The 27,234-nt window shown below is 41.4% G+C and overlaps 2 protein-coding genes across 4 annotated transcripts in view; one reads left to right on the top strand and one right to left on the bottom strand.

Moving 5' to 3' along the window:
* The window catches only part of Vps13b (vacuolar protein sorting 13 homolog B), a 720,349-nt gene extending 706,775 nt beyond the window's left edge, over positions 1 to 13,574 (top strand). Inside the window, exons 59-62 of the mRNA XM_077801386.1 lie at positions 6,350 to 6,526; positions 8,619 to 8,721; positions 9,271 to 9,520; positions 13,208 to 13,574. Coding sequence (XP_077657512.1) covers positions 6,350 to 6,526; positions 8,619 to 8,721; positions 9,271 to 9,520; positions 13,208 to 13,456 — 779 coding nt within the window. The 3' untranslated portion in view covers positions 13,457 to 13,574. The remainder of the gene's footprint in view (positions 1 to 6,349; positions 6,527 to 8,618; positions 8,722 to 9,270; positions 9,521 to 13,207) is intronic.
* Positions 13,575 to 15,670: 2,096 nt separating this feature from the next.
* Cox6c (cytochrome c oxidase subunit 6C) lies at positions 15,671 to 26,663 on the bottom strand. 3 transcript variants are annotated; one of them, XM_077800828.1, is made up of 5 exons: positions 26,573 to 26,663; positions 25,498 to 25,624; positions 21,918 to 21,956; positions 20,481 to 20,609; positions 15,671 to 15,786 (listed from the first exon to the last, which is right to left on the bottom strand). In XM_077800828.1, exons 2-4 carry the CDS (start codon positions 25,609 to 25,611, stop codon positions 20,496 to 20,498), a joined length of 267 nt encoding a protein of 88 aa, XP_077656954.1. In that variant the 5' UTR covers positions 25,612 to 25,624; positions 26,573 to 26,663; the 3' UTR covers positions 15,671 to 15,786; positions 20,481 to 20,495. The 3 variants fall into 3 exon arrangements, with proteins under 3 accessions (XP_077656954.1, XP_077656953.1, XP_026238984.1); XM_077800827.1 differs by having other exon boundaries at positions 26,468 to 26,636; XM_026383199.2 differs by lacking the exon at positions 21,918 to 21,956 and having other exon boundaries at positions 26,468 to 26,635.
* Between the last annotated feature and the right edge of the window lie 571 nt (positions 26,664 to 27,234).

The following is a 27,234-nucleotide window of genomic DNA, read 5'->3' as shown; positions in this document are numbered from 1 at the left end:
CCACGTGATGCTCCAAAGCAAAAAGTTAATTGTGTGGGACGCCCATGAGCACAGTGGCGTCCACACAACACAGCAACATATCATCCTTTGCTCTTCACAGTAACAGACAGCCCTTCTGAAGCACTCAATGCTCCTATAGCAAGTACCATGGGCGGGTGCCTGCTTTTGTTTGAACAGCGCTTGCAAAGTCTACACGTGTCATGTGAACTTTGGCGAGGAGCCTGCTTTTCCTCTTATTTATTTATTCATTTATTTATTTTTGAGATCTGCCTGACTCAGAGCAATTATTGTTTTTCAAGCAGTCAGATGGTATAGTTAGAGGTGAAAATTGCTATGGATGTTTCAAAACATTACAAATGTTTGAAAATAAGTTGCTTTGGAAAATCTATAAAAAGGAAGCTGTAGAGCTGAAAGTTTGCATTGAAGGATTTTCAAGGGTATATTTTGTTTATTTGCTTACAAAAGAATTTAAAACTGTATAGCTTGGCAACCTGCCACCCACATGTCTGAGGGAGTGCGGGCTCTCAGAGATCAAAGTGACCAAGACAGTGCAGAGCACTGGGTGGGAAAGAGGGGCTTGAAAGCTCCATCCTCCCCTGGTCTTCAGTTCTCTCTGCAGCCCCCCCACCACTGTATGCAGCCAGCCCAGGCTGAGGGAGGAAGTAGTAAAAAGTTACAAGTACAGGCTAAGTCACTAGAAATTGTTTAAGTAATAACAGTACATGGTATAGGACACTGTCACTTGATAATGCAAGGAAACAGGGAAGCTAGTAACCTACAACAAGGGACAGGCTGGGTAAAGGACAATCTTCTTGCTTGACTCAGCAACCCGGTGGATGTGGGTCTCCCTTAGGGAAGTTGGTCTGATAAGTGTGGACCACAGCCCTCAGGACTCTGGGCCCCAGGCTTCAGTGTCCAAGTCCTTTCTTCTTGACCTCAGCTAAGTTCTTAACCTCTAATCCTGGGTTTCTGCTTTATAAACTAGGGCTGGTAATGCCATCGCTGAGAGTAACCACAGGCACAGGGTCCATACTGGACAGACAGCACCTGTTTGTGTTGTGTTATAGTTTCAAAGAGTATCCCAGCAAAGAGCCCTTTGAGTAATGGCAAGAGCATTCTTGCTTTCATTTAGTCCAATGGATTAAGTTGCTAAAACTAGAGGAATGAACCATGATGTTTTCTTAGGGCTTCAAGGTCACTATTTTGGGACTTGGGGTCCTTTTTATGCTAAGAATTCTAGGCTTTAGTGCCCTCTACCCTGGACACAAGAGCTTCCTTCCCCTAGCCAAGCTCTTCCGAGAGTTTTCAAATGATCAGGAAGAAGGTCTGGTCTGGCCATTGCATGGCCGTCTCCAGCGTGTTCCTGATTTACCTTTAGCCTAAGGATTCTACTCTCTTCTGCACCCAATGAAGCCCCAGTCACTATCTAAAAGTGTGTCTGGAAATAGAGATCAGCTAGTTGAGGACCCCCAAGCTTGTCCTACTAAGGTCACTTTGGACCTGGCTCTCACTGACAGGGTAGAGCTCACAAAACCCTGATCTTTGCTGTGGTCATTGTGTCTCCTATGTCTTTATCCATGCTGCTGGGGATATGGCTGTGAGCTTATGCTGTCTTTTCTCATTTCTGGTAATTTCCAGAAACCTGTGAGTTCTGGGGCTGACATAAACTCCCATACTAGCCTGCCCCAGCCCTTGGGAGCTCTGATCCCAGCCTAGCACACACCCTACTGCCATTTCTGGGCTCCTCAGAGTTCATTGTGGGTGTCTCTAGCTTGACCAAAGCAACTTTCTTTCCTCCTCCAAGAGTTCTGTGTGTGTATCTCAGGACCTCTGGCTCATCTCCAAATGCCTGGTCTGAGAACTACCAGTGTGAGAGGAAGGAGAGGAGAGGAACATGAACAACCAAGCGTCTGTATATGAAAAATATAGATTTGATATAGTAGTTTGAAACTCCTGGTAGGAAAATTGAAATTCTAGTTGTTCATTTCCTTCCTTTGTAATACAGAAACTTTAAGGACCCAGTTAATTAAAAAAAAAAAATGTACTTAAAGTACATTTTATGGTTGACAGGCATGAATGAAGTCAGGTGACCGTCCAGATCAAACCCTCCAACAAGGACAAGAACCTGGACTTTTCTGCCACCCCACCTTCCCCTGAAGGGCTCTGGGCTTGAAAACAGTCAGGATACAGGGAAACTTAACAATCAAATGTTCCAGGATAGGTGAAACATGGCTTCCACTAATGAATCTGGGTTTGGGGGATTTCTTGACTCTGCTTTTTCTGGGGACGCTGTGGAAGGTTGTGAGTCACCTGAAATCAAAGGAAATCTCCAGATGTCATGACCAGCCACGTGGACCAACCCCAGTAAGAAGTGTCTTCCAGCTGTCTGAGAGAGGTCGCCAGGGCTCTGTGTCCCTTGAACAGGTTAGGGCTACCATGAAAGGGAAATGGGAGAAGACTGTAAATGAAGTAACCACTTGCCCCCAACCCAATTTATTAATATGAAAATATTTCCAAAAGCAATGGCTTTTGAGAGAACTCTGTTGTAGCCTGTAGCATTGGCATCAGCCTTTCCCACATTTACCAAATCCGTTTCCCCAAATATCTGCACTTGACCTTCTGCCCTGGAGCCTGCACTGTGGAAGGCTGGCAGCTCTACGTCTTCATTCCACTTCGTGTTCCTTCCCAGACCTGTTCCTTCTACAAACACCAAAGGCCAGGCCAGGCCATGCCAGGCTGCTGCCTGATAGATCCATCATGGTGCTGGATCCCCACAACCGCACCCCTCCATCTCCTAGACACTCTTAGGGGCTCCTCTCAGAATCCCAACAAAACAGGCCTCTCCCCGGTGGAGCTGGAGTTTCCTTCCAGTGAGCAAGGAGGAGCTATGTGTAGCCACCAGAATCTCTCCTCAGCAGTCAGGTTGACAGATTGGAATTTCAGGGTGACAGACCAAAGTTTGCATATCTCTTCTACCAAAAACTACTGCCCTGGAGTTGGGATGTTTTCCATGCTATGGTGGGTCTCCTGTGTCTGGTGAGTTGTGGATGGAGTGGTGTCCCAATTTAGGCCTGTACCTCTGCTATTGTGACAAAAAAGTACCCAGCATAAGATTATACTGTGTGATAAGGCTGGCACCAAAATAGATCAGTGACTGAGCATCCTTGCCCGATGCTGCGAACAGTCACAGAGGAAGTAAAGGAGAGTCTCATAGTTTCCTTGCTTCTTAAAGAAGGGCCTCCTACAGCCAAGGTGCCCAAGAAGCCCCCACTACCCCTGCAGCCCAGCCCAGCTCTCAGAGTCCCCGGCACCCCACCTAGGAGCATCCTTCTCTCCTTACCCTTGCATCACATCACAGTCCTCTCCATGTGGCCCCCACCCGTGGGCCTGTTGCCAACAGACAAGTCTTGAGATCAGTTTCCATTACTTAAAGCCTTAGAGTTTAAGTACATGATAATAAATAATTTACCAGTTGTAGGAATTAGATGGATTAGACTTAATAAGAGGGCCTCAGCCCTGAGAGAAGTGGCCTCCCTCAAGGCAGGCTTGCAGAGGCCTGGAGTGGCTGCTAGTTTCTCTTGGTCTCTCTGTTCTCCAGCTCATCAGCACAGAGTGAGAGACTAAATAGAGAGACAGTAGCACCTGGTGACCAGTGAGGTGTCAGTGTGTGTGATGGGTGGCTTTTCTCCCATCTCTGATGCTGAGCTGAGGACATGCAGTCTGATGACTCCTTCTCCAACTCCTGTTTGAACCCTGTGTCGATGACCAGAGCTGGTCAGGTTAGGGCTAGCGCATGAAAGGGAATGACTGTAAATGAGGGAACCATCTGTCTCCAACCCAATTTGTTTATTTATGTATTCTTTGGTACTAGGGATTGAACCCAAGAATACTTAAGCCCTAAGCCACATCCCCAACCCTTTTTATTTTTTTATTTTGAGACAGGGCCTTGCTAAGTTGCTGAGGCTGACTTGGAGCCTGCGATCCTCCTGCCTCAGCCTCAGCCTCCTGAGCCATTGGAATTATAGGTGTGCACCACCATCCCTGGGTATCTCCCAACCCAATTTTAATAGTCCTAATGAAAGCCACACTTGAGAAAAGACGTTTCTACCAGGAATCTGGCACTAATTTAATCTATTGGTATTTTTGTAATAATTTTCCCATTTTTGTATTCTTAAGCACAACCTTTCAGAGAAATCAGATAATGAAATGATGAAGCCTGCATTCTTTAATCTGATGCTGCGCACTTTACCTGACATGGAATGATTGAGGAGAAGACCCAAAGTCCCTGCCTCTCCATTACAGGGCTGGTGGTCTCTACCCCCGACCTTGTGTGGCTACTGACCCTTGATCTTACAGGTAGAGACCGGAGCATCTGATTCCTCAGCTCCGACAAAGTGAGGGACGCTCAGCCCTGAGATCTAGGGTGGCCTGGGCCAACCAGTAGCAGCTAGCTCCCGTCACCTCTTGACATGTCTTTAGAGGGTTATGGTGGCATAGTTCAGGGTGGGAAACAGACCTATCACTTCAGTTAATTCTTAGTCTGTCGATTCAGAATTTTAAATGACCCTTTCAAGACCTAAAGGACTGGAGCCCATGAACATTCAGATCCTTAACCTCTGACCTGGAGAAACCAGCCTTTTGTTCAGTGAAATATTGCTTGAAATTAGCAGGTCACTAACTGAGGTCTAGAAATCTCTACTTATAAGAGATTCTGAATTGGTGACATTTGGAGTGATAGGATTTGACATATGTAAAATTTCTGCCAGGGGTGTGGGGGTTTTCGTTAACCCTACCAGGTTTAAGTTGAAAGAAAACAGGAAATTCTATCAAGAACTCTAAAAAAATTTTTACTTCTGAGTTCGAGAACCCGCCTCTTCATCCTGAAAAAAGTCAGGACTCCTGAGGCCTTTCCTAGACTGGTCATTGTTCCCATGGAGCAAGAAGACACATCCAGACGAGTGGCCTAGGGATGTCTGTCATTTGTAACAACCTTTAAGCTCAGTAAAGGAAATGGTGGCCCTGTCATGAAGCAGTTGGAGCAAATTAGTGAAGCAGGGTTTTGGTAGCTATTCTGAAGTGAAAAGTAAGTAGCCAAACCTCAGTTCAAGTAAGAGAGAAAGAAGTTTTTCCAAGATTGGCAGAGAGGAGAGAGCCTGTTTTATAAACAGGATAAGTGAAAATTTTGGTGGTTAAGAGCAGACTGTGACTCACACTCCTTGGATTCAAATCCAGGCCTAACCATTTAACAGCTGTGTGACCTTGGGAAAACTCCTTAACCTCTCTGTGCCACAGTGTCCTCTTCTGGAAAATGAGGTAAACAATGCTGATTCATGGAATTTTAGGATTAAATGATCTCATATAGGTGAAGCTCAAGCACTCAAGACAGGTTAGCTATAAGGGAGACCATGATCATACCAATGGTTACTTTTATTAAATAATCATTAAATCATAATATTGATGATACTGCATTATTGATAAGTGATCATCATTATTAAAAGTGGAGGCACAGAATGAGGCTGGCCCTTTTTTCTTGCCCCACTCTTTTTTTTTGGAGGCAGGTACCAGAGATTGAACTCAGGGGCACTCAACCACTGAGTCGTATCCCCAGCCCTATTTTGTATTTTTTATTTAGAGACAGGGTCTTTCTGTGGCTGAGGCTGGCTTTGAACTCATGATCCTCCTATCTCAGCCTCCAGAGCTGCTGGGATGTGCCCCACTGCACCCGGCTTTGCCCCACTCTTGATTGAGTGGAAGTTTACTAGGCTATGCAGGCTTTCTGTCCTGCTGAGGAATTGTTAGCTCTTCTTCTTCTTCTTCTTTTTTTTTTTTTTTTTTTTTGCTGGGTGAAGAGGTTTAATGTGTAACAGTAGGCCAACTGGGGAGGACAAGACCCCCAAGGCCCCAGCTCTTCTCCCATGACGTCCCGGGACCTGAGTGCCTGGGCCAGTCCTATGCCTGCCCCAGCCCTGAGGCTCCCTGGTCCCAGGGAAGCATGGGAAAGAAGCTGGATGGCTGGGGGCTTGGCCCCCAGAGTTCCTGTTGGCTCTTGTTAACATGTGTTGTCATATTTGGGGGAACACACATAGGTAGCACTTGGAAATAATCTGCTGTGGTTGATCCTGACACTGTGGACCAAACCCAGTCTGCACATTGTGTTTCAATGAAGATAAAAAATGTCTAATGTAAACAGCCCAAAGTGTACTTACATAATTGGTAAATAAATGTAAAGAACTTTATATTGAGGGTGGGGATTCATTTTCAATCCAAATAAAACTACATGCCAGACTGAGCTTTTCATTTTCTGAGGATTTTAAGCCTCTGTACTTACTGGGGGCTTTTGTTATTTCAGGTGCAATTGCTGGTATAGTCGATCAGCCGATGCAGAACTTCCAGAAAACATCCGAGGCTCAGGCTTCAGCTGGACACAAGGCCAAGGGTGTTATCTCTGGTGTGGGGAAAGGAATCATGGGGGTGTTCACGAAGCCCATTGGAGGAGCTGCTGAGCTCGTGTCACAGACCGGCTACGGTAAGAGACTTACTGATGAGTTTGCATCATGGCACCCTGTTTCCCTGAGGTCCTCTGTCCCTTCACATGGGAAAAGAGAGAAAAGTAAAATAGACAAATAGTAGCGGCCTTTCTTGCCTCCCTGTGCTTATTGACACAAAGTAGGATTACACTACTGAAAAAGAAAAGAAAATTATAGACCCAGAACACCAATTGGTAATTTCCATTAGCAATTTCAGAGGAGATTCTTTGATTCTGTGTCTCCGAATCTTTTTTACAGTATACTTAATAAAAAGGATTCTAATGAAAAATAACCAGTTAGAGGTCGAGAGCAATATGGAGAACACACTGCAACGGAGAAAAGAATGACCACTGTTTCCCCCGTGAGGAATCTGGAAGGAAAGGCAGGATATTAGGCAGGAAAAAATATAAGAGCCAGTGCCGGGTGTGGGGAACCTGCACAGAGCCGGGCTGGGGGGGTCTTTGGGTTGGGGTGGCTCTCTCACCTGCAGACGCCATCCTGCTGCTTCCAGACAGGCCGGTCCCTGGCACGCGGAACTGGACTCTGCAGTGAGAGCCCTTTCCCAGGCGGACAGCAGGGGCCCTGCAGCCTATGACACTACTTGTACCTGGAAAGGCCACGCCAGGGCCTCTCCCCACACACGCCTCTCCTTCTGTGCTGATTTTCCACGATCTCAGCAGAGCACCTGAAAGTGACTTTTAGTAAACATGTGACTGGAATTACATTTTTACCTAAGATTGCTGTCATCATTCTGGTCACGAAGCAGGGCCATCCAGCAATGTCTCAGACCACATGAAGGCCAGACACCTAGCACTTGCCTGCCTCTGGCCCTCACTCCCTGGGTCTCACTGTATTTGGGCACCCTGCACTCAGGAGGTCTGACCCGAGGCAGCCCCATCAGGGCATAACACTAGTATCTAAAAGGGAGAGAGTGGGACAGAGGCCCCAGGGAGGCAGTCAGGAGAGCCTCTGAGACCACACAGGCACTAGCAGTGCCCTCTTGGCTCCAGCCCTCCCTCTCCCTCTCCACTTCCCTCTCCACTTCCCTCTCTCTCTCTGTCTCTCTCTTGAACGACACACTCGCTCCTCACAGGAAAGCTGACAATAAGAATCGCTGCAACTTGAAAGTAGAAAAAGCCAAACTCTCCCTTATCAAATGCTTAGGCCTTATATGTTAGGGTTTTTTTTTTTTTTTTTAAAGTCTTCCTTTTGCTGCAGATTCCTGTGAAGTAAAGTCAACTCGTACTTCATAAATTCTTTTGGTTTTGAAAATGCCGTTGTCTCTTCCCATGTTTCCCAGGGCTCAGCCTTATGTAAGAGCATCTCGGAGCAGGCTTCACATGGCCTCTTGGTTTCCATCACTCTTGTAAAACTTTTATTACCACACTGAAGGTTTTACAAACCACTAACTCTTAGTCTAATGACTATGCCTCGTTTATAAATATTTACAAGCCCTCAGAAAGCACACATGCTGTACCATCTTTGGTTCTGGAGAGCCTCTTTGGAAGCTTGTGTGGCTGCTGCTGGGTACCCTCATTTGGTGCTGGCACCAGGGAGAGCATGTAATAAACCAGAGGCCCCAAGAGCGCTCATAAATGTATATGGAATCGTGTTTAACAGCTGGATTAAGTCACTTAGCATTTAAATGCTGTATCTAGGCAAACCATGTGCCTTCATATGCATCTATGTGTGTGTTGCATTTTTATTTCACCAGCCATAGCACAGATACAGAAGTATTATAATAGGCAAGGAGGTCAGCTAGAAATCTTGACTTTTTTAACACCAATTGTAAATGACATGTCTGTCAGCTGTTGTTCATGACGAGCTTCTCTCAGGAGTGTTATGCTTCCTCTAAGTGCTAGTCCTTGCTTGGACTGTAGCATAGCTGTATTCAGTTTGTAGCTAATGTAAGATTGCCAGGGTTAAGGACACTGTAATGTCTAATGGTTATCTATACACTTGCTTCTCAAGATGTGACATCATTTTGGATCTGTAACATTTTATGGATGGTTCTAAGCCGATGACATCACTGCAGCATGGAAGTGTTTTCCAGAAATCAGCCAGTACACTCCCTTGCTTCTCTCCCCACAGGTATTTTACATGGAGCTGGACTTTCTCAGCTTCCCAAACAGCGCTATCAGCCAAGTGATCTACATGCTGACCAGGCTCCAAACAGCCATGTCAAATATGTCTGGTAACTTATTGAAACACTTGCTCAATTTTACATCCCCATTGTATGTTAATAGCTCCTGGCTTGCTCCCAAGCTAATGGGCCATGCTTCCAGGGGAGTCCAAGAGGAGCAGTCATTCTGGGCACTGGCCTCTTGGGCAGTAGTAGCAGAGCATCCTAGAGGACCGGGGAAAAGCTGCTGTTCCCAGGTTTGGGGCTGGTGGCAAAATTCTGTTCCACCCTGACCACTCAAGGAGAGGGCAGACATTGGCAGAAAAGCCAGGGCCTGTGAGAAGGCACGAGATTCCCTGAGGAACCCACACTCTAATTAGGAGGTATCAGTTCTAATGGAGAGAAGCAGCACAACAGAGCCATGGGAAATCTTTGTTCCCAGGAGGAGCCGGACCTGACAATTAGCATTTCAAGCTAAAGTGAATAATCAGATTGGTGAGGGCACTTTGCCCTTGGGGAGATTTGTGTAGGATTGTCCCAAGTCTTTGGTAAACAGTGAGCACTGACAAGTGACTGCCTTTCCCAAGCCATCTCTGGGCTCACACACTTTCTTTTAAACAGGAAAATGCTCCAGTCTCTGGGCAGACCAGAAGTCCACATGGCCTTGGATGTGGTTCTCGTGAGAGGTTCAGGCCAGGAACATGAAGGGTGCCTGCTGCTGACCTCGGAAGTACTCTTCGTAGTGAGCATCAGCGAGGACACACAGCAACAGGCCTTCCCCGTCACAGAGATAGACTGCACACAGGACAGCAAGCAAAGCAGCCTGCTCACTGTACAGCTCAAGCAGCCGAGAATGGCCTGTGATGTGGAGGTACACTTCAGAAAATGGGGGATGGGCTCACTACTGGGCAGGTTGAGACACCGGCCAGTCACTGGTGCCCAGGCATTTATGTGTCTCAGGAGGGGCAGCCGGAGACCTGGAGAGCTGTGAGACAGAACGGATTGTGAAGGTGGTGGGGAGTGGGGTTTACTGGAAGACCCCACCAGTATGCATGCGAGCCCTTCCCAGGAGGCCTGGGGTGAAGCACCAAACGAATAGAACAAGGCCCTTCCTGCTCCATTGTCAGAGGGCTCAAGTGCCTCATGCCAGGACAGGACAGGACAGTGCAGTATGGTGGGACTCCAAAATGAGTGGGATGGCCTAGGAAAGGTGAGGAACACAGCAGCAATTCCTGGCAGCTACCCACAAAGGAAGCCCCAGTCTACACACAGCCTGCGAGCAGCTCCAGCAGGCCTGTGGGTACAGGAAGAACTGATGCAAAAGTGAGGGAACCAAGATGAGGGCAGGGCTCCCTTCAAGCTGATGCAACCAAAGGTTGCTCCCTCAACTCCCTCCCCAACATCCAACCCCAGAGATTGATTTTATAAATAGATCTCTTTCCTACCCACTGCTTTAATTCTCAAGAATAAGATAGAACAATTTCCTGTCCTGTAAGTAACACAGGTTTGGGGATGGTGCAGCTTCCTCACCCCACAGTTCCTGGGACACATAGGGTGATATGGAATAGATGCTCAGGTGGGGCATCCTGAGAGTCAGGGCTGAGGTGAGCCCCAACCAGTGGCTGCAGCCTCCTGAAGTCCAGCTTAGCGCAAGCAGATGCACCTACTGGAAAATTGCTCTGCATCTCTGCCTCCCAGAGATGGCCTAATCCATAGCCCTAACTGTTGACCCAAGAAATGAATCTTTTTCCATATGGCAAGATGGGGTGATCAGTGGCAAGCTGTAGCTTACTGGTCCTAACTGAGGACTGAGTGGCCTCAGCAAAGACAGCAAGCCTTGCCTGATTGCTTTTTTTCATTATTTTCTTCCTGATATGGGAGCCTGCCTCCCTCACACCACTGTTTGGGTAAAAATTATCTGAGAAGATGGAAAGCAGCCAACCACAACAACTCTTAGGATTTCTCTAGTTTCTTGGATCATAATCAGTCAGGCTTTACGCTGGGGCTTGGCACCAGGGCTATACTGCTGCTTTGAGTTGATGACTTTCTGGGAATAAACAGAGGTCAGATGTCCAGGCTGACTTTATTAACATTTGCCAAGAATCTTCTGATCCAGTTGACAATAAAGCAGCAGTGATCTGGCTACAGGATTTGGCAGAGGATAGTATCATTATCTTCAAGTCCTTAGTCCTTAACAAGAAACCTCCAAGACCCTAATATCTGTGACCATCTTTTTTCCTTAGCTGGCCTAGGAAAAGCTGAAGACCTTAAACGACTGAGACTGGAGATTCATCTTTTGCCGTTAAACTGTCTTCAGTTGTGATCCTTCTCCTTTGCATTTCTGTTTGTGAAGGATACTGAGAGGACTCATTGTATCTGGAGAGGAACAGACCTGTTCCCCCAGGGGTTATGGAGATGATAGCAGGAGTCGGTACCCATAGCAGGTGCCAAGGCTGAGACCATGGAATCACTGAGTTAGAGGTGGAAGCACTGGGGCTCGGAGACCATGCTCAATACTGGCTTTCCCTCAGAGTGCAGGAATAAGAGGATTGGGATCCAGGGATGGCTAAGACAGGTAAAGACGAGACCAGGAGTGTTGCACAACAGCCATTAGACATGCAGAGCTCTCAAAAGCAGCACCTGGCAGTGGGCAGAGGGTGGATATCCAGTGTGCCCCGTCTCCACATCCTGCTTTCTTCGTATCTACTCCACCTTACGTCGCCACCTCAACTCCTAAGAGACAGTAACTACCCCCTTAATCCTGTGTCCATACCCTAGCCTCCCCCACTCACCCCAGAGAAAACCCAACTGCAGAGTACTTTAATCTGAGTCCTTTATTAAAAGGACTGTAAATCAAGGTATTTTCCACAGGGGAGGAAAGGGGCTTTGGGGTGCTGCTTTGACACGCCCCACTCCTGTCAGTGCCTCTCAACATAATGCAGGTATAGAGCATGGTTAGGAAGCCTACCTGCTGTCTTGCAGTGAAAATCAAGAGCAGTATTTCAAGCTGTTCATATAAAACAGCTTTTCTGGTTTATTGCTTTTGCCTTGGAGGCTAGGAATCATAGCTTCTTTGAATTTTGGAAGGAATTAATTTGTAGATGACATCATTCAGTATATTCAAATATGGCAGGATTCAGATATTTTAAAATCAGCATTTGCTTTTCTTGGTTAAATGCAGCCATTTTTAGGGGTAATAATTGCTTAATATGCCTGGCACGTTATTGAAATCCCTTATGAGAGGCTCAAAATGAGTCAGAAGGTCAATTTATTCCTTGGCCAGGTTCCTTTCACAACACGCGTTTTCCTGTGCTGCTGTTCAGGAGGAGCAATTAAGACTTTTTTGTGTATTCAAAGCTTTCCAGCTGAATTCTGGCCCCATCAAATGATATCATCGGAGCTCTGGCTTTTGCCTGGTGGTGCACAGCTTTCATCTGTCAGTGAATCTTTGGGAGCCTTTCTTTTTTCTCAAGCATGAAACTATAAGACAAACTCTAGGATGTCCTTATTCCTCTGGCAGGCCCCTTGACTCTCTTTGCCATCTCCCTGGCTTTCTGCAGCTTTTAAGACAGTTTCAGCTGCGTTGTTTCTGGGTCCTATACAGAAATATAAAATTATTTACCACTACTTTGAGAACAAAAAAAGCCCTCATTAAACTGCTTATAATTCTTCCAGTGTGGTCTTGCCAACATTCAGTAGGTAAAAACCACTACAAGGTCAGTAGCTACTTAATTCTCAGATCAGTGGCTTGCACTGCAAACTTCCCACTGTGCTTGATCAGCACACTAGATAGCTGTTGCAGCTCCAGCTGCCTTTGATGGGCACTTTCTCAGAATAGCTCACATAAGCAGTCAGCATATCTCAGTTCTCCTCTTCAGTTCCACTGAAGATGAGCCAGACTTTTATGAACCGTAAATGTACTTTGCATCCTCCCTCTTTTCCATAAAAATTTCCCCTTCCTCTGCCCAGCTTTTCTGTTTTCTCTGGCTTTAAACCATAGTATTTATAAAAACAGAAAATGTTACAGTTCAAAAGGTATTTGTTTTTTTAATGCTCTGCCCAGAGCCACTGGTTTGAACGAGGTGCTCTTCTCCACTTTCTGTCAAACTGAAGAGGTTTTATCTTAAGAGGTTCAGGGAGCCAAGTTAACAGAGCTTTTATTTTGGGATGCTGCGTTTAATGTTGATTAAATTTAAGCACAGGGGAGAGAGACATTTTTTCTTCTTTGTTCCTGGGCTGCTTATTAAAGAGCAATGACAGATATTTTAATATTTAATGGGTAAAATGTTATCAAATCATCAACTTCAAACACGGGAACTTTATGCAACACCAGATGCTTTATTCAAAGAGTTTCTCTTAATATTCGCACACAGAGCTTTTGTTATATTGCTGAAACAGTGTTATTGCCACATCTCATAGGCAAAACAAAAGGAAACAATGCTTTGGATAAAATGGCTTTATTAGATGACCTAAAAGGCATCAAGGAAAAAGAATAATTTGGTTGTGGAAGTCTCATTATAAGATCTGACAACTAATGAATCTTTATTCTTGAACACAGGTAGACGGAATCCGAGAGAGACTGTCAGAGCAACAATACAACAGACTTGTGGACTATATCACAAAGACCTCTTGTCACCTGGCCCCCAGCTGCTCTTCCATTCAAACACCATCCCCTGTGGTGGCTGTGGAACCTCCCCTTTCCACTGTTAAAACATACCATTATTTGGTGGACCCACATTTTGGTCAGGTCTTCATTAGTAAATTTACCATGGTGAAGAATAAAGCCCTAAGGAAAGGGTTCCCTTGAATCCCTTCTAAGATGATGATTCTTGCTTGTGCAGTTTATTTTTTAAACAAAGAACCTAGAGGTTAGCCAAGAGATACGGAATCAATGATGAATAAAAAGATAAAGAAAAAAAAAAAAACCTAGAGATTAGCTCCAACATTCATTGTGGACAAAAGACCAACACTTTTCGGTGGTTCAGGTATATAGTAACTTCTAAAATTATCTTAGCTTCTTTCTCCCTAAAAACAAATTAGATACTTTAAGATGGAGTTAAAAAAAAAAAAAAGAGTAAGAAGGGGATGGGGTTCCTTTACCATTTGAAGACAGTGATTAAAACAATGCCGTTTGCTAAAATTTTCACAATAATTTGGACCTGTTAATGCTCTGCTCTACAGAAAAATACATGGATAGGCCTTAGAATGCAGAGCCCTAATTCCATCTGTTTTGGGGGACTGAGATACCACCTCTGCCCAATACCCCTTTTTTGCAAAGGTTGATTCTTTAAATGAAATGAACTCTGTTGGTTAACTTTTAACTTTACTTAACTACAGCAACATTCTTTCAGTGAAAGCTACTACGTGTATTCCCTCCAAAGTCTGCATTTTACTGAAATTCACAAAACAGTCTATGACTCTGGGTACATTTTAGAAAAGTGTTCTTCCAATTTGTGTTTTAAATAGACAAGCTAAAAATCATTTGTGTCTACCAATGACAGATCTGAAGCACTCAGGTGAGTTTCTTTAGTTCCACAAATAACATGTTAGGAACTCCTGGAAGGGGAGCCAAGAACACAACATTAATACTAGCAATGACATCAGTCCAGATAGTTTATTTTTCTGAGTGATTTGATAAAGCATGAAGATATTGCTAAATATTATTTTGCATCTCAGATTGGGTTTGACTCGGGGTCTAGAGTTACCAGATAAGTATCTTTCTCATGGTCTAATTAATTAAATTTGTCTTATTACTTTCAAACTTGGGCCTATAACTTATTGCCTACAATTGTGAAATGCTAAGAAAATGCAATTTTAAAGCGAACTGATCTTTGACTGAACTCTCACAGAGGTGTAGGCACAAGTCACCACTATGTCACTGTTAAAGGAAAGCAAGACTGATAATGGACAATTCAGGTTGTATATGAAAAATGGCCCCTCAGTTTGTTATATATACTTGTTTAGGAAAGTGACAGTTTTGTCAATCCCAAGAGTAACTATTTTTAAGAATGTAAATATGTACTAATTCTTGTATGTTTTATGGTAATTTTGCATACTGCTAAGAACTGTTATGTAAAGTTGTTTAAAATAAAAGGTGTCCTTGAATTTCAGGCCATATATAAACATCTATTTTTAACCAGGAGTTTTTAAGATGAAATTTTTCATTAATACCATCTGAGTTTAGTACAGGTTACATCACTGGGATTCAATTTTGCATGAGTTAAAAAGGGTAAAAGTTTTTGTTATCTTCAAGTGATAATTCATCACTAAATTAGCTTTGGATAAAATAAATAAATCAAAGTGCTCTATAGTATCATTTTGATCACAACAAAAGGAAGTTATAAGAATTCTTTAATATTTATTTTTTAGTTGTAGAACTAAAAAATATCTTTATTTTATTTTTATGTGGTGCCGAGGATCAAACCCAGGGCCTCGCACATGCTAGGCGAGTGCTCTACCACTGAGCCAAAACCTCGGCCCCCACACAGATTTTATTGGAAGAACTTTCACTGTCCTTTAAGAGTCCACAATTCAGAAATTTTCTATGGACTCCTGGAGACCCTTTCAAGGCCAGGACCAGGTAACTGCACCTGGGAGTATCTTAGTGAAACAGAAAAAACATCAGGGCAGTTAAAGATGTACAAAAACAGGGCTGGGGTTATAGCTCGGCCTTGTACATGTGAGGCACTGGGTTCGATCCACAGCACCACACAAAAATATTGTGTGGTGCCTTAAAAAAAAAATAAATCTCTAAAAAAATGTATAAAACAATGAAAATACTGAAATCAAGTTATCTTCATAAGGTCCATAAACAGTACTAAAAGTTTCCAACCAATTACGATGCTTTTGGGCCCCAAAATAAAAAAAAAAATAAATCTCTAAAAAAATGTATAAAACAATGAAAATACTGAAATCAAGTTATCTTCATAAGGTCCATAAACAGTACTAAAAGTTTCCAACCAATTACGATGCTTTTGGGCCCCAAATTATCAATAAGAATTGAGCAAAACATTGTATACAGTATTTGTTAATTGTTTATTTACCAAGAAAAACTATTTCTTAGCCCACATATTCATGTTTAATAGTTCAGGAGCACAAGTCAGTACAAACTTCTAAGGACCTCAATCCAAAGAAATTCTGTGGAGAGAGAGAAAATAGTTAAGTTAATAATAAACACTGTCTCTAATACTCACTACCTCACAACCTTTTGAGATTAACTGGGGTCTACTCCTTATTAGTAGACCCTACATTTTCACTGCTCACCTTCAACCCCAGGAGAAACCTCAGGCTGCCTAAGCTCTTATGTTCATTCTCCTACCAAGCTGCTTGACCACCCTAACTAGCTAGCCTCTTTTCCATTTTGGACAAAACATATCTTACACTTACTTCTTGCTTTCATTTAACAAATTCTGCTTTCTCCCCCCCCCCCCAAGACCAACCCCTCCCCCCATTCCCTCTCATATCTACAACTGTTGTTATAAAAGAACTTATTTGTTCCAAATTGTTTGTTTCCAAATCGTCATTGTTCTTACTGGTTAAAACAGCAATGTTAAGAATTAGACTATTAATATTTTTGTGGATCTTTTTCCCTGTGCAAGTCTCACAATAGCTCATCCCTACACATCTTAGTACATTTATCTGCGTTTCTAGAATTAAGTAATATAAGGCAAAAATCGCTCATAATATAAATTACATTTAACAATACCATTTAACACTATCATAGTATAAATTACATTTAACAATACATCCTTTCAGATCAATTTAGTAAATGATCTTTCATCAGCACACCATTCAATTCACTTTTAGATGTAGAACCTTAATTCACACAAGCGATATAAGGACCTCATGGATATGACAGACCAAATCAGAATCTACTCCCAAAAAACTAGCATATCAACTGTGGACACTCTAACAAACTATAAAAGGTATCTATCTAGCCAGGCTCAATGGCACATGCCTATAACCCCAGCAATTTGGGAAGCTAAGGCAGGAGGATTACAAGGATTCCAGGCTTCTGCAATTTACCAGCACGTGTCAGGCAGTGGGATGGATCCTCAGCACCACATAAAAATAAATAAAATGAAGATACTGTGTCCATTCACAACTAAAAAAAAAGTATATGTGTATATGTATGAATATATGCTGGCTAGAATAGAACATCCCTGGGTTCAATTCTCAGTTCTTAAATAACGTTCTTGTTATTTAACTGTTAACGTTCTTGTTTTTGCCTTTGTTCTTAAAGGCAAAAACACCATTGTTTTTTGAAAAGTCACTTCTTTCTAAAGGAATGATTTTCCTAATGCCAACCTATCAGTTAATAACAAAATATGTGAAATGATTTTGAACATAAAAAGGAACTTCCTATGTCAGTAAGATGATATTGGACTATAAAACTCCAGACCACACCCCTCCTACCCCTCATAAAACATATGTAGGATTGCAATAACTCTAGAAACCAGTTAAGCTGCAGCAACCAAATGAACACCTAACCAAGAAGAAAACCCCTCAAAATAGGAAATTTTGTGACATTTTTGCTTGACCTTGCCCCAACCCCTCTTCAGGTAGTGCAGTGTTATATGAAGGAAACCACCCAATTCCTGGCTCCTCCCTGGGATTGAAGGTGAAGAATACAACTTGCTTATTACAACATGCTAGCTCATCTGGGTTTCTGTCTTGCCTGACTTGGAGCACTGATGGGAATAGTGGTAGTCAGAATATCAGGTTGGAAACAAATGAAAGCAATGGTGGATGCCTTGGCATGAGAGCTGCAGACAGACTGAAGCCAAGAAATTATAAGAGGCAGAGAATAACTAGGGTTCCAAGAGGAAGCAGGACTGAAACTTTTTAGGAAAATTAAGAGCAACTGGGCTGGGGATGTGGCTCAAGCGGTAGTGCGCTCACCCGGCATGCATGGGGCGCTGGGTTCGATCCTCAGCACCACATAAAAATAAAGATGTTGTGTCCTCCGAAAACTAAGAAATAAATATTAAAAATTCTCTCTCTTAAAAAAAAAAGAATAATTATGAATATTCAGAAACTGTAACAAAAAATGAATCCCGAGTAGATACATTCTCAGGAAAAGAGGATTCTGAGGCTGTATGCCAGGGGATGATTAGTGAAAGTCTTCTCCCATATGCAGTCAAAATCTGCAGAGTAGCTGTTTTGTTCAAATGCCCAAATTGCCACAAAAGATTACAAAGCACACAAACAAACAGAGAAACAATATCTCCAATAACAAGCCACAAAGAAACACTGACTTCTGACTAAAAACTTAAAAAACAATTATCTTAGTATGTTCATTGAGTTTGAAGAACAAGAACAGATAAATAAAAATCAGGAAAACAACATGAACAAAATAATCACAAAAAAAGCTGAAAAAATCAAATATTTGAAGAATTAATGTCAATCCTCTTCTAAAACCAAGAAAAAAAAATACTTCAATACTTAAGATGGACAAAAAAAAAAAAAAGAGAATTATAGGCCAATTGCACTAATATTGATGCAAAAATCCCTGATGAAAACACAAGTAAACCACTCAATAGCACATTGAAAGGATTACACATGAGGGCCAAGAGGTTTATTCCCAAAATGCAAGGTATGGTCAAACAAATTCATAAATGTGAAACATCATAGTAACAGAACAAAAGATTTTTTTTTAAATTACATGAGTATCTCAACAGATGCAGAAAAAAGTCTGATAAAATCCAGAACCTTGTAATGATAAAAACAATAAACTAGGTACATAAATAATGTACGCTAAAATATGTGTCCTTATAAGCTATTCAATATAATATGTACTGAAATCCTAATCAGAAAAATTAAACAAAAAGACATCCAAAAATTGAAAGAAAAAAATTATCCCTGAAAGTAACAAGACCTTGTCTATAGAAAAATAAGGATTCCACACAAAAAATAAACTCATTAGAATAAACAAAATCAGTAAAGTTGCTGAATATAAAATCAGTTGTTTTTCTACACTAACAATGAACATTTTAAAGAAAATAGTCCCATTTACAATAGCATCAAAAAGAATAAAACAGGAATAAACTTTACCAAAAACATAAAAGACTTAAAACTAAAAATACAAATAAAACAATCCTATATTCACGGAGTGCAAAACTTTGTAAAGATGTCCGTACTAAAAAAAAAAAAAAAAAGGATGACAGTTCTAACCAACGCAATCTACAGATTTAATGCAATCCCAATCAAAATGCCAACAGCATTTTTGGCAGAAATAGAAAAAGCCTTCCAAAATTCAGTCAGACTCTCAAAGTACTCTAAATAACTAAAATAATCTTGGGGCGGGGGGAGGAATTCACATTTCCTCATTTCAAAATGAACTACAAAGCTATAGTAATGAAAACAGTGTAGTACTAACATGAAGACAGGCATACAGAGCAATGGAATACAACAGAGAGCCCAGAAACAAATCCTTGAATATGTAGACAACTGATTTTCTACAAGTATGCCAAGTCCATTCATTGGGAGAAGACAATCTTAACAGGACATCCACATGCTAAACAAGTTATATATTTACATCATATACAAAGATTAACTCAAAAATAGATAAAAGAGGGCTGGGAGGTAGCAAGGTCATGGGTTCAATTCCTTAAAAAAAAAAAAAAAATCAAAGACCTAAAATGTAAGCACTAAAACAATAAAAAATGAACTGGACATCAAAATTTAAAACCTCTGCAAAAGATGCAATCCTCAGAGTGAAAAGGTAACTTGTGAAATAGGAGAAAATATATACAAATCAATCATATCTAATAAGGAGTTATATCCAGAATGATATAACTGATATAATGAGCCCCCACTACTCAACCAAAAAAACAACAAATTCAAATATGAATTTAAAAATGTGGAATTTTTACAACCTCCAATATACCCAATAAGGATAAACAAATGACCGATAAGCACATGAAATGATGTTCAACACTGAAAATCATTAGGAAATGTATATCAAAACCACTGAGATCTCACCCACATTAGGAAGGTTACTACCAAAAAATAAGAGAGTAGGGCTAGGGTTGTGGCTCAGTGGTTGAGCGCTTGCCTCGCACACATGAGGCACTGGGTTCGATCCTCAGCATCACATAAAAATAAATAAAAACAAAGCTATTGTGTCCCTGTATAACTAAAAAAAATATTTTAAAAAATAAATAAAAGAGTAACAAGTGTTGGTATGGATGTGGAGAAACTGGAACATTTGTGCACTGCTGGTGAGAATGTAAAATGTGGATAATAGTATGGCAATTTCTTAAAAACTTAACAAAATCATCATGATTCAGAAATTCCATTTCTGAGTACATACCCAAAAGAACTGAAAGGGGGACCCTGAAGAGATACTTTTAACACCTATGTTTGTAGTAGTTATTCACAACAACCAAAAGTTGAAAGCAACCCTAGTGTCTACTGATAAATGGATAAACAAAATGTATATACAAACAATGGAACATTTTTCAGCCTTATAAAATATACATCCTACACACAAATAAACACCAAGAATATTATGCTAAATAAAATAAGCCAGTCACAAAAGATAAATACTCTATGAATCTACTTATATGAATATCTAAAGTGGTCAGATTCTTAGAAAGTAAAATAGTGGTTGCCAAGGCCTCAGGGCAGAAGATGGGAAGTTGTTTAATGGACAGACAGAATCAATTTTACAAAAAAAGAGTTCTGGAAACTCCTTGCACAATAATGTGAATGTACAGTAATTAAATATTACTGAACTATACAATTACAAATGATTGATAGCAAATTTTATTTGCATTTTACCACAGTTCAAATGTTTTTGAAAAAGAGACTTCAAAAAATGGCATTACCTTTATATTCCAAAATTACTTTACACTCTGGAAGATTCCAGCCCGCCTCATCTCCTCAAAATCTTTCATGGAATCATAATTTCTGTAGAAATCTGCATATGCCTTCTTTCTTGGTTCAGCCACACCAAACTAAAAAGTTAACATACTGTTAATGTATTATTTGGATTATTAGTAATATCTAAAGTAAATTACAATATCATTTGTGTTCACTCTTTAACACATTATGTCCTACAAAGAATTGAAAAATTGGAACTTCATGGGATTTGAACCCTACAATTATATGATAAGGAGTAGGGAGAGGTGACCCAGATGCAAGGAATGAGGAAGTAGTTTCATGAAAACTAACAGCAAAAAAGGGCCCCCCTTCCTAGACTGTACCTTTCCCTGGGCAAGTTATGCATGTATGATTTATATGTGTGTTTGGTGAGAAACAAGTGCAGAATGGTAAGAGCCAGAAGATGATAGCAGCCAAAATGCTAAAAGATGTCTGACAAAAGATAAACAGTCTTCTCTCCAGCAAGCCTAAATATCGCCATAATATTTGTTGCATGCTGAGATGTGCAACAATTTTCTAGTTCAGTTAAAGCCACATTATGAATTTCAAAGGAGTCTAAAATTGATTTGGTAACCATCAGCCTCTAAAAGGCACAGGAAACTTTCTAGATGATTTATACTTCAACAACACATATGCTTTTGAAAGAAGAAAGGAGACTATTAGAGATGAGGAAGGGAAATGGGAAAAAGTAGGATAAGGGAGGTAGTAGGGAGGTGGGTTTTACCTATACTAATATGCCACAAGGAATAATATTCTGTATAATTAATATGTACTGATAAAAAACATAAACTCTTAAGAGTGAGAATTGGCTTATTGGCTTATTTTAAAATGAAGGAATGAACCCAAGATGATGCCCACTGATCACTTTGAGAAAAAGAAAGCTTTAGTGCTGCTATAACCGCAGCAAAAGGATTAGAGGGAGGGGTCTTCATTTTGTTGTTGTAATTTTGTAGTTTCTATATATAAAAGGGGAGAAACAAAGAAAAAAATAAATGAAGATTCAAGAGAGCAATGTAGACCTAATCAAAGTCTAGAAGAAGCACTAACTGGAGTTAGGGGGCTGGAGCAGGATTCAAAACTATGGCAAAAATTTTATTCTCCACAAAACACTGCTTAGTGTATTTCAATGTGTGGGTTACAATCCAAATTCAAATCTAAGCCTGCATATAAAAACCAGGAAAAAATTCAAGTATCATGCCACATCAGTGAAATACTACAGAAACACAAATGAAGTCTACTGGGGCCCATCACTATACATGGTATTTAATTTTATGCATAAGCTTGACAGGGCTAAGGGATATGAAATACAGATGAAAAAACATTATTGCTAGATGTATCTGTAAGGGTATCTTGGGAAGAGATTGGACTAAAAAAGATCCAACCTCATCAACGTGGCAGGCATCATCCAATCCACTGAAGGCCTGAATAGAACAAAAGTAAGAGCAAATTAGCTAACCCATCCATCTTCTTTTGCCTTCGGACATCAGAGCTCCTGGCCTTCAGACTCTAGGACTTAGGCCACTTGCCCGAAAGGCATTTGTACTTGGGATTGGGAGGTATACCATTAGCTCCCCTACTTCTCAGTCCTTTAGACTTGGACTGGATTACATTATCAACTTTCCTGGATCTCCAACTTATAGATGGCAGCTTATGGGTCCTGTCAGCCTAATTCTTGAGCCAATTCTCACAATAATCTCTTCATACACACTCCCACCCCCTACTGATTCTGTTTCTCTGGAGAGTCCTAGCATACTATACAAGGCAACCACAATCTGTTAGAGAAGAATTATTTTTCATTAAAAATTTTTTGGAATACTAAGGCAGAGAGAAAGTAATAATAAGCTGTTAGTAAACCCAAGAAATTAAAGAAAATAATATTATAACCTCATCTAAATTATTTTGTCTGTTATATTTCAAATGGGAAGTTTCTTTTAACTCTGAAAAATCTGGACTTCAGAAAGAAATGAAATTTATCAGTTTAGATCCTCCAGGTCATGAGTAACTTTAATAAAGTTATAAAATAATACATACCTGAGGTCTTATATGTTACATCAATACAAGAAGATTTAGAACAAGCCTAATTTATGATAGTAATTAGTAAACCTTGGGGAAATACCACTTTGATGTAAATGCTGTTCATTTATCTCTTAAAATCTAACTCATATCCATAAATTAAGCTTTAGAGCAGAACTAACTTATCCAAAAATTAATTGCTGGATAACAATCCATGTAACACACAGAAAAGTTGATTGAAAATGTGAACATATTCCAAAACCTGTAAAATGAAAAACATCAAGTCTTCAAAAGCACTAAGCACTAATGGGGAGGGGAAAATGAAGGCTATTACAGTAAATAAGACAACCAAAGATCCTATCTTATTCTTTAGTTCCTCAATGTTTTGGAGACCTTCCTTCTAAACAAACCCCACTAGTTAACTATATACAAATGAAATGCTTCATTATGAAGCACTTCTGACTTTTCATCACAGCAGACAGATCATGAGTGTGGTAAGAGCCCAGCTCTTCAGAGAAAAGGTAGAAAATATAATTTAACATAAAATACTGTGTTTGGTATGAAATGAGTAAGAACCCAGGAGAGTACAACCAACCTCAAGAGGAAAAGGGTACACATTGCTCTACAAAAGGAAGCATCTGAAAAGGCCTTGAAATACAAACTGGAATTTGCCAATGAGATAAAAAATATTCCTAGCATGTTCATAACCATGGAAGAAAGCAGCAAATAGGTCTAAAGGCTCCAAGTGGAATGTATTAAAAGTGATTGGGAATGACAATGGAAAGGCAGAAAGGGCAAAACAGCAAAGGTATTAGAATCAAAAGTAGGTTTTAGTTTTAGCCTCTGGATGAGTTTATTTCATGTTATCCACCATCCATCAATAGTACTTGAAACCAATTTAGAAAGCGGGAATATTAAAGAGTACAGCACATACAATTTTGCTGCAAACTGTTCCAGTTATATGTACTACAAACAAATTTTCTACCTGTATGTATGTGTTCAATAAATCAAAATGCAAAAATACATGTATTTCTATTGGAGGTTGAAAGTTTTAAAACTCACTAAACATTAGGGGCTACCAGTTAGAAGTAACAAGACTCTATACATAAAGAAGTTATAAAGATCAGAACTTTTATCATAACTCTGATGACAAAGCCAAATAAGTCCCCCATCTTTCTTACTCATATATCTATACCTTTTTCTAACATTTATTTCTAATATTTCTAACTTTATTTTATATCCACTATGTGCCAAGCAACAGGGATCTCAAGGGCCAAGCAAAGGATTTGCTTTTGGGGCTTGTCTCCTCAAAGCGTGCCAAAGCAAGAATCCACTTAATGTTTTTGTTCAGTTTTTCCCTTCCTCTTTGTTCTCCAAGTTTTCCCTAACTTTCAAGGCTCAAATTCCACTTCTTTGAATAAAGAATGGCACATAAGGGCTGGGGTTATGGCTCAGTTATAGAGCACTTGCCTAACACATGAGGCACTAGGTTCAATCCTCAGCACCACATAAAAAAATAAATAAGTAAAAAAGAATGGCACATGATATCCTCCCCCTAAAACCACATTCTTTCACTTATGTCCTATCTTGCAACAGCTTCTAAAATTTTTTTTTAACCTCTCCATAACTCTTCAGTTCTTAAGGACAGAGGCATTAGTCGTATTATTTGTTTGGATTCTCCAATGCACCTGAAACTCCATGTTACATACGATTGTACTGAATTTCAGATACTGGCTCCTATTCAATAGATACTTTTAAGGAACTATTTGTGTGTAAGGCTCCTGACACTGGGGTGCCAAGTAAAAGTAAATAAATGACAGACCTGGCCTCAATAAGGCTCAGAGCCTAGTAAGATTACAGACACTAAACCAGGCACAGTGGTGCAAGCCTGTAATCCCAGAGGCTCAGGAGGCTGAGACAGGAGGATCACAAATTCAAAGCCAGCCTCAGCAATGATGAGGTACTAAACAACTCAGCGAGACCCTGTCTCTAAATAAAATACAAAATAGGGTTGAGGATGTGGCTCAGTGGTTAAGTGCCCCTGAGTTCAATCCCCAGTACCCCCCAAAAAAATTACAGACACTAAACAAAAAATGATAAGTGGGAGGAATTACAAAAGCTCTGAATTCTCTCACAGACTATTTAATGATAAATATGTATTATCATAAACATTTTTATAAAAAGGCATTATAGGCTTGGATTGTAGCTCAGTGGCAGGGTGTTTGCCTCGAACGCATGAGGCACTGAGTTGATATTTATGGCTGCTATATTTATGTTATAAATATAACATACAGCCTTTGATAAAAACACAAGGTTTAATGTTAAAATCCACCAAGCACAGCATTAAAATGTTACTGTGACAATTCTTCAAGGTGTCAAACAGAATAACTGCCTTTACTGCCCCTCTGTACACTTACCCTCTTTAAGGGTGGGACTGTGTGCTCCCAAAATTCATGTGTTGAAATCCTGAGTGGCAACACCTCAGAATATAACCTATTTGGAAATTAGGACTTTAATGTGGTAAAAACAAGGTCTAAATTAGGGTAAGTCCTAACCCAATGATTGTTGTCTTTATAAAAGGAAATCTATCCAGTCATGTGCCCATACAGAGAACAATGTGAAGACTGAAAGAGAACAGAGCCATTTAATAAGGCAAGAAGAAAGGCCTCAGAACACATCAACCTTTCCCACAGATTTCTGATCTTCAGAACCATGAAAAAATAAACTTCTGTTGTTTAAGTCACTATGTCTGTGATTCTTTGTCATGGCAATACTGGCAAGAACACAGCTGCATCTAAAGATGAAGGACAAACCATCTGGAGATTAGGAGGTAGTTCCTGTCATAATGAAGTAAATGCAGGGAATGCAAGAGAGCAAGCACCGTAAAGAGGAGTTCATTTTTCAAAGACTCTTGAAACTTTACACAAAACAAAAAACAAATATACATACCTTATAGAGAGCTGCAACCCCCAGGGCAACCGTGAATGCTCCAACAATATGAAACCGCAGACGCTTGGCCAGAAGACCCCGCATCTGAGGTTTCGCCAAAGTGCCGGAAGCCATGGCAGTTACTGTCCTTCATAGATAAAATAAGAAAACAAAATCAACAACAACAAAAAATCTTTAGAACAGAGTAAGAGATCTAAAGCACTCTCATGCATGATACATTTTAGTCCTTAGACAAAGGTAAACGGTGGACTGACTCCTCCCACAAAGCCCAACAGGACGCTGGGTGACCCAGCCTGCAGAACAGTCCAGATATCCCAAATAAACGTGGTCATTGTGGCACAACCAGAGACCCTGAGCAAAAAGTACGACTAAATATCTCTCCCAACCACAAAGACATGCAGAAGCTCTAGTGGTAATTACACGTGCAAATACTCCTAACAGCATTTAAATTTTTTTTTTGAGACAATTCCATGAAACAGTGAGGTGGGTGTTCTGCAATCACACCGTAAGCCACTAAAACGCAGACGGGATCGCAGCGGCTGCCTCGAGGGCCCGCGCTCCCCCCGCAGCCCAGACACCTGGGGGGAGGGGGTCCTTAAAGGCCGCACGGTGACCTTCCTCAGCGGCCCAACTCTAACCTCAAACCAGGCTACACAGCAAACAGCGGCCCACCCCCTACGTCGACCCCCCTAGCCACACGACCGGCTGGGAAGAACCCCCAGCCCCTTTAACGAGTGAAACCCTGGGCCCCATAGGTCAAATGACCTAAACAAGGTCACGCTGACGGGAGGAAAACGCAGCGGGACCCGGGCCCGGCCGACCCACTCCGAAGCCCGCAGGCTTCCTGAGGACCCCCCGCCAACCCCGCTCCCACGGAGCCGCCCGCTTCCAGCCCCGCTACCCGCCGCCCTCCTAAGACCACGACAGGGGCGTGCAAGAGGCGACGTGGGAGAAAAGTCCGGGGCTTCACCGCGGCTGAGGCTCGGAGTCACGACTCAACTCCCAGGCCGACAAAGAGCGAAAGGCGGCAGTCTTGAAAACCGCAATGCGGGTCTCGAACAGTACCCGAACGCACCTCCACACCAGCGTCCTTCCCGGTAGATAGAGAAATGGACGGTTTTCCCGCAGTGCGCAGGCGCAGAAGGAGACTGCGCAGAGAGGCCGCAGCGACGGGAACCTAAAGAGTCCAAAAGTCTTTCGGTGAGCCTCCTGGCGTTTACTACGGAAATCCAGGCGCTTAGGATCTATACTATGCGACCTTGAAGCAAAGGATTTGATCTCCTGAGACAGTTTCCCTAGTAAGCTTAAAATGGCAATCTTATTCATATAGTTATTATAGACTTATGAAGGAATACAAAGATATTTAATATGTGAAAAAAAATTAATGTACCCTATAAATGCAGTACTAATTATCCCGGGCTAAACGATTGCTTAAGCATGTGCAAACCAAAGCTTTATGACTTTATGTGATTGAGCGCTTGGTTTGGGTAAAGGGTGAAAGAGATAACTTCCAGTAACTCACAGTCTAACATATAAGACAGACACAAACAGATTAATACCAATCCCCCCACAGTGAGAACGAACACCCATCTACCACAGAAGCAATTTTGGAGAGTTGACAAAGCTGAGCAAGTTTTAATGAGAGGGGCATTTATGTTGGACTATTAGTAAAAAACAAGTGTTTTCTAAGGCAGGCAACTAGAAGCTCCTGGAAAGTGGTGTAGAAGAGGCAGGTAC

This window comes from Urocitellus parryii, chromosome 7 (genome assembly GCF_045843805.1).
Source record: "Urocitellus parryii isolate mUroPar1 chromosome 7, mUroPar1.hap1, whole genome shotgun sequence".
Lineage (NCBI taxonomy): Eukaryota > Metazoa > Chordata > Mammalia > Rodentia > Sciuridae > Urocitellus > Urocitellus parryii.
The sequence above is the reverse complement of the archived record's forward strand: the minus strand, read 5'-3'. Positions and strand labels throughout refer to the sequence as shown.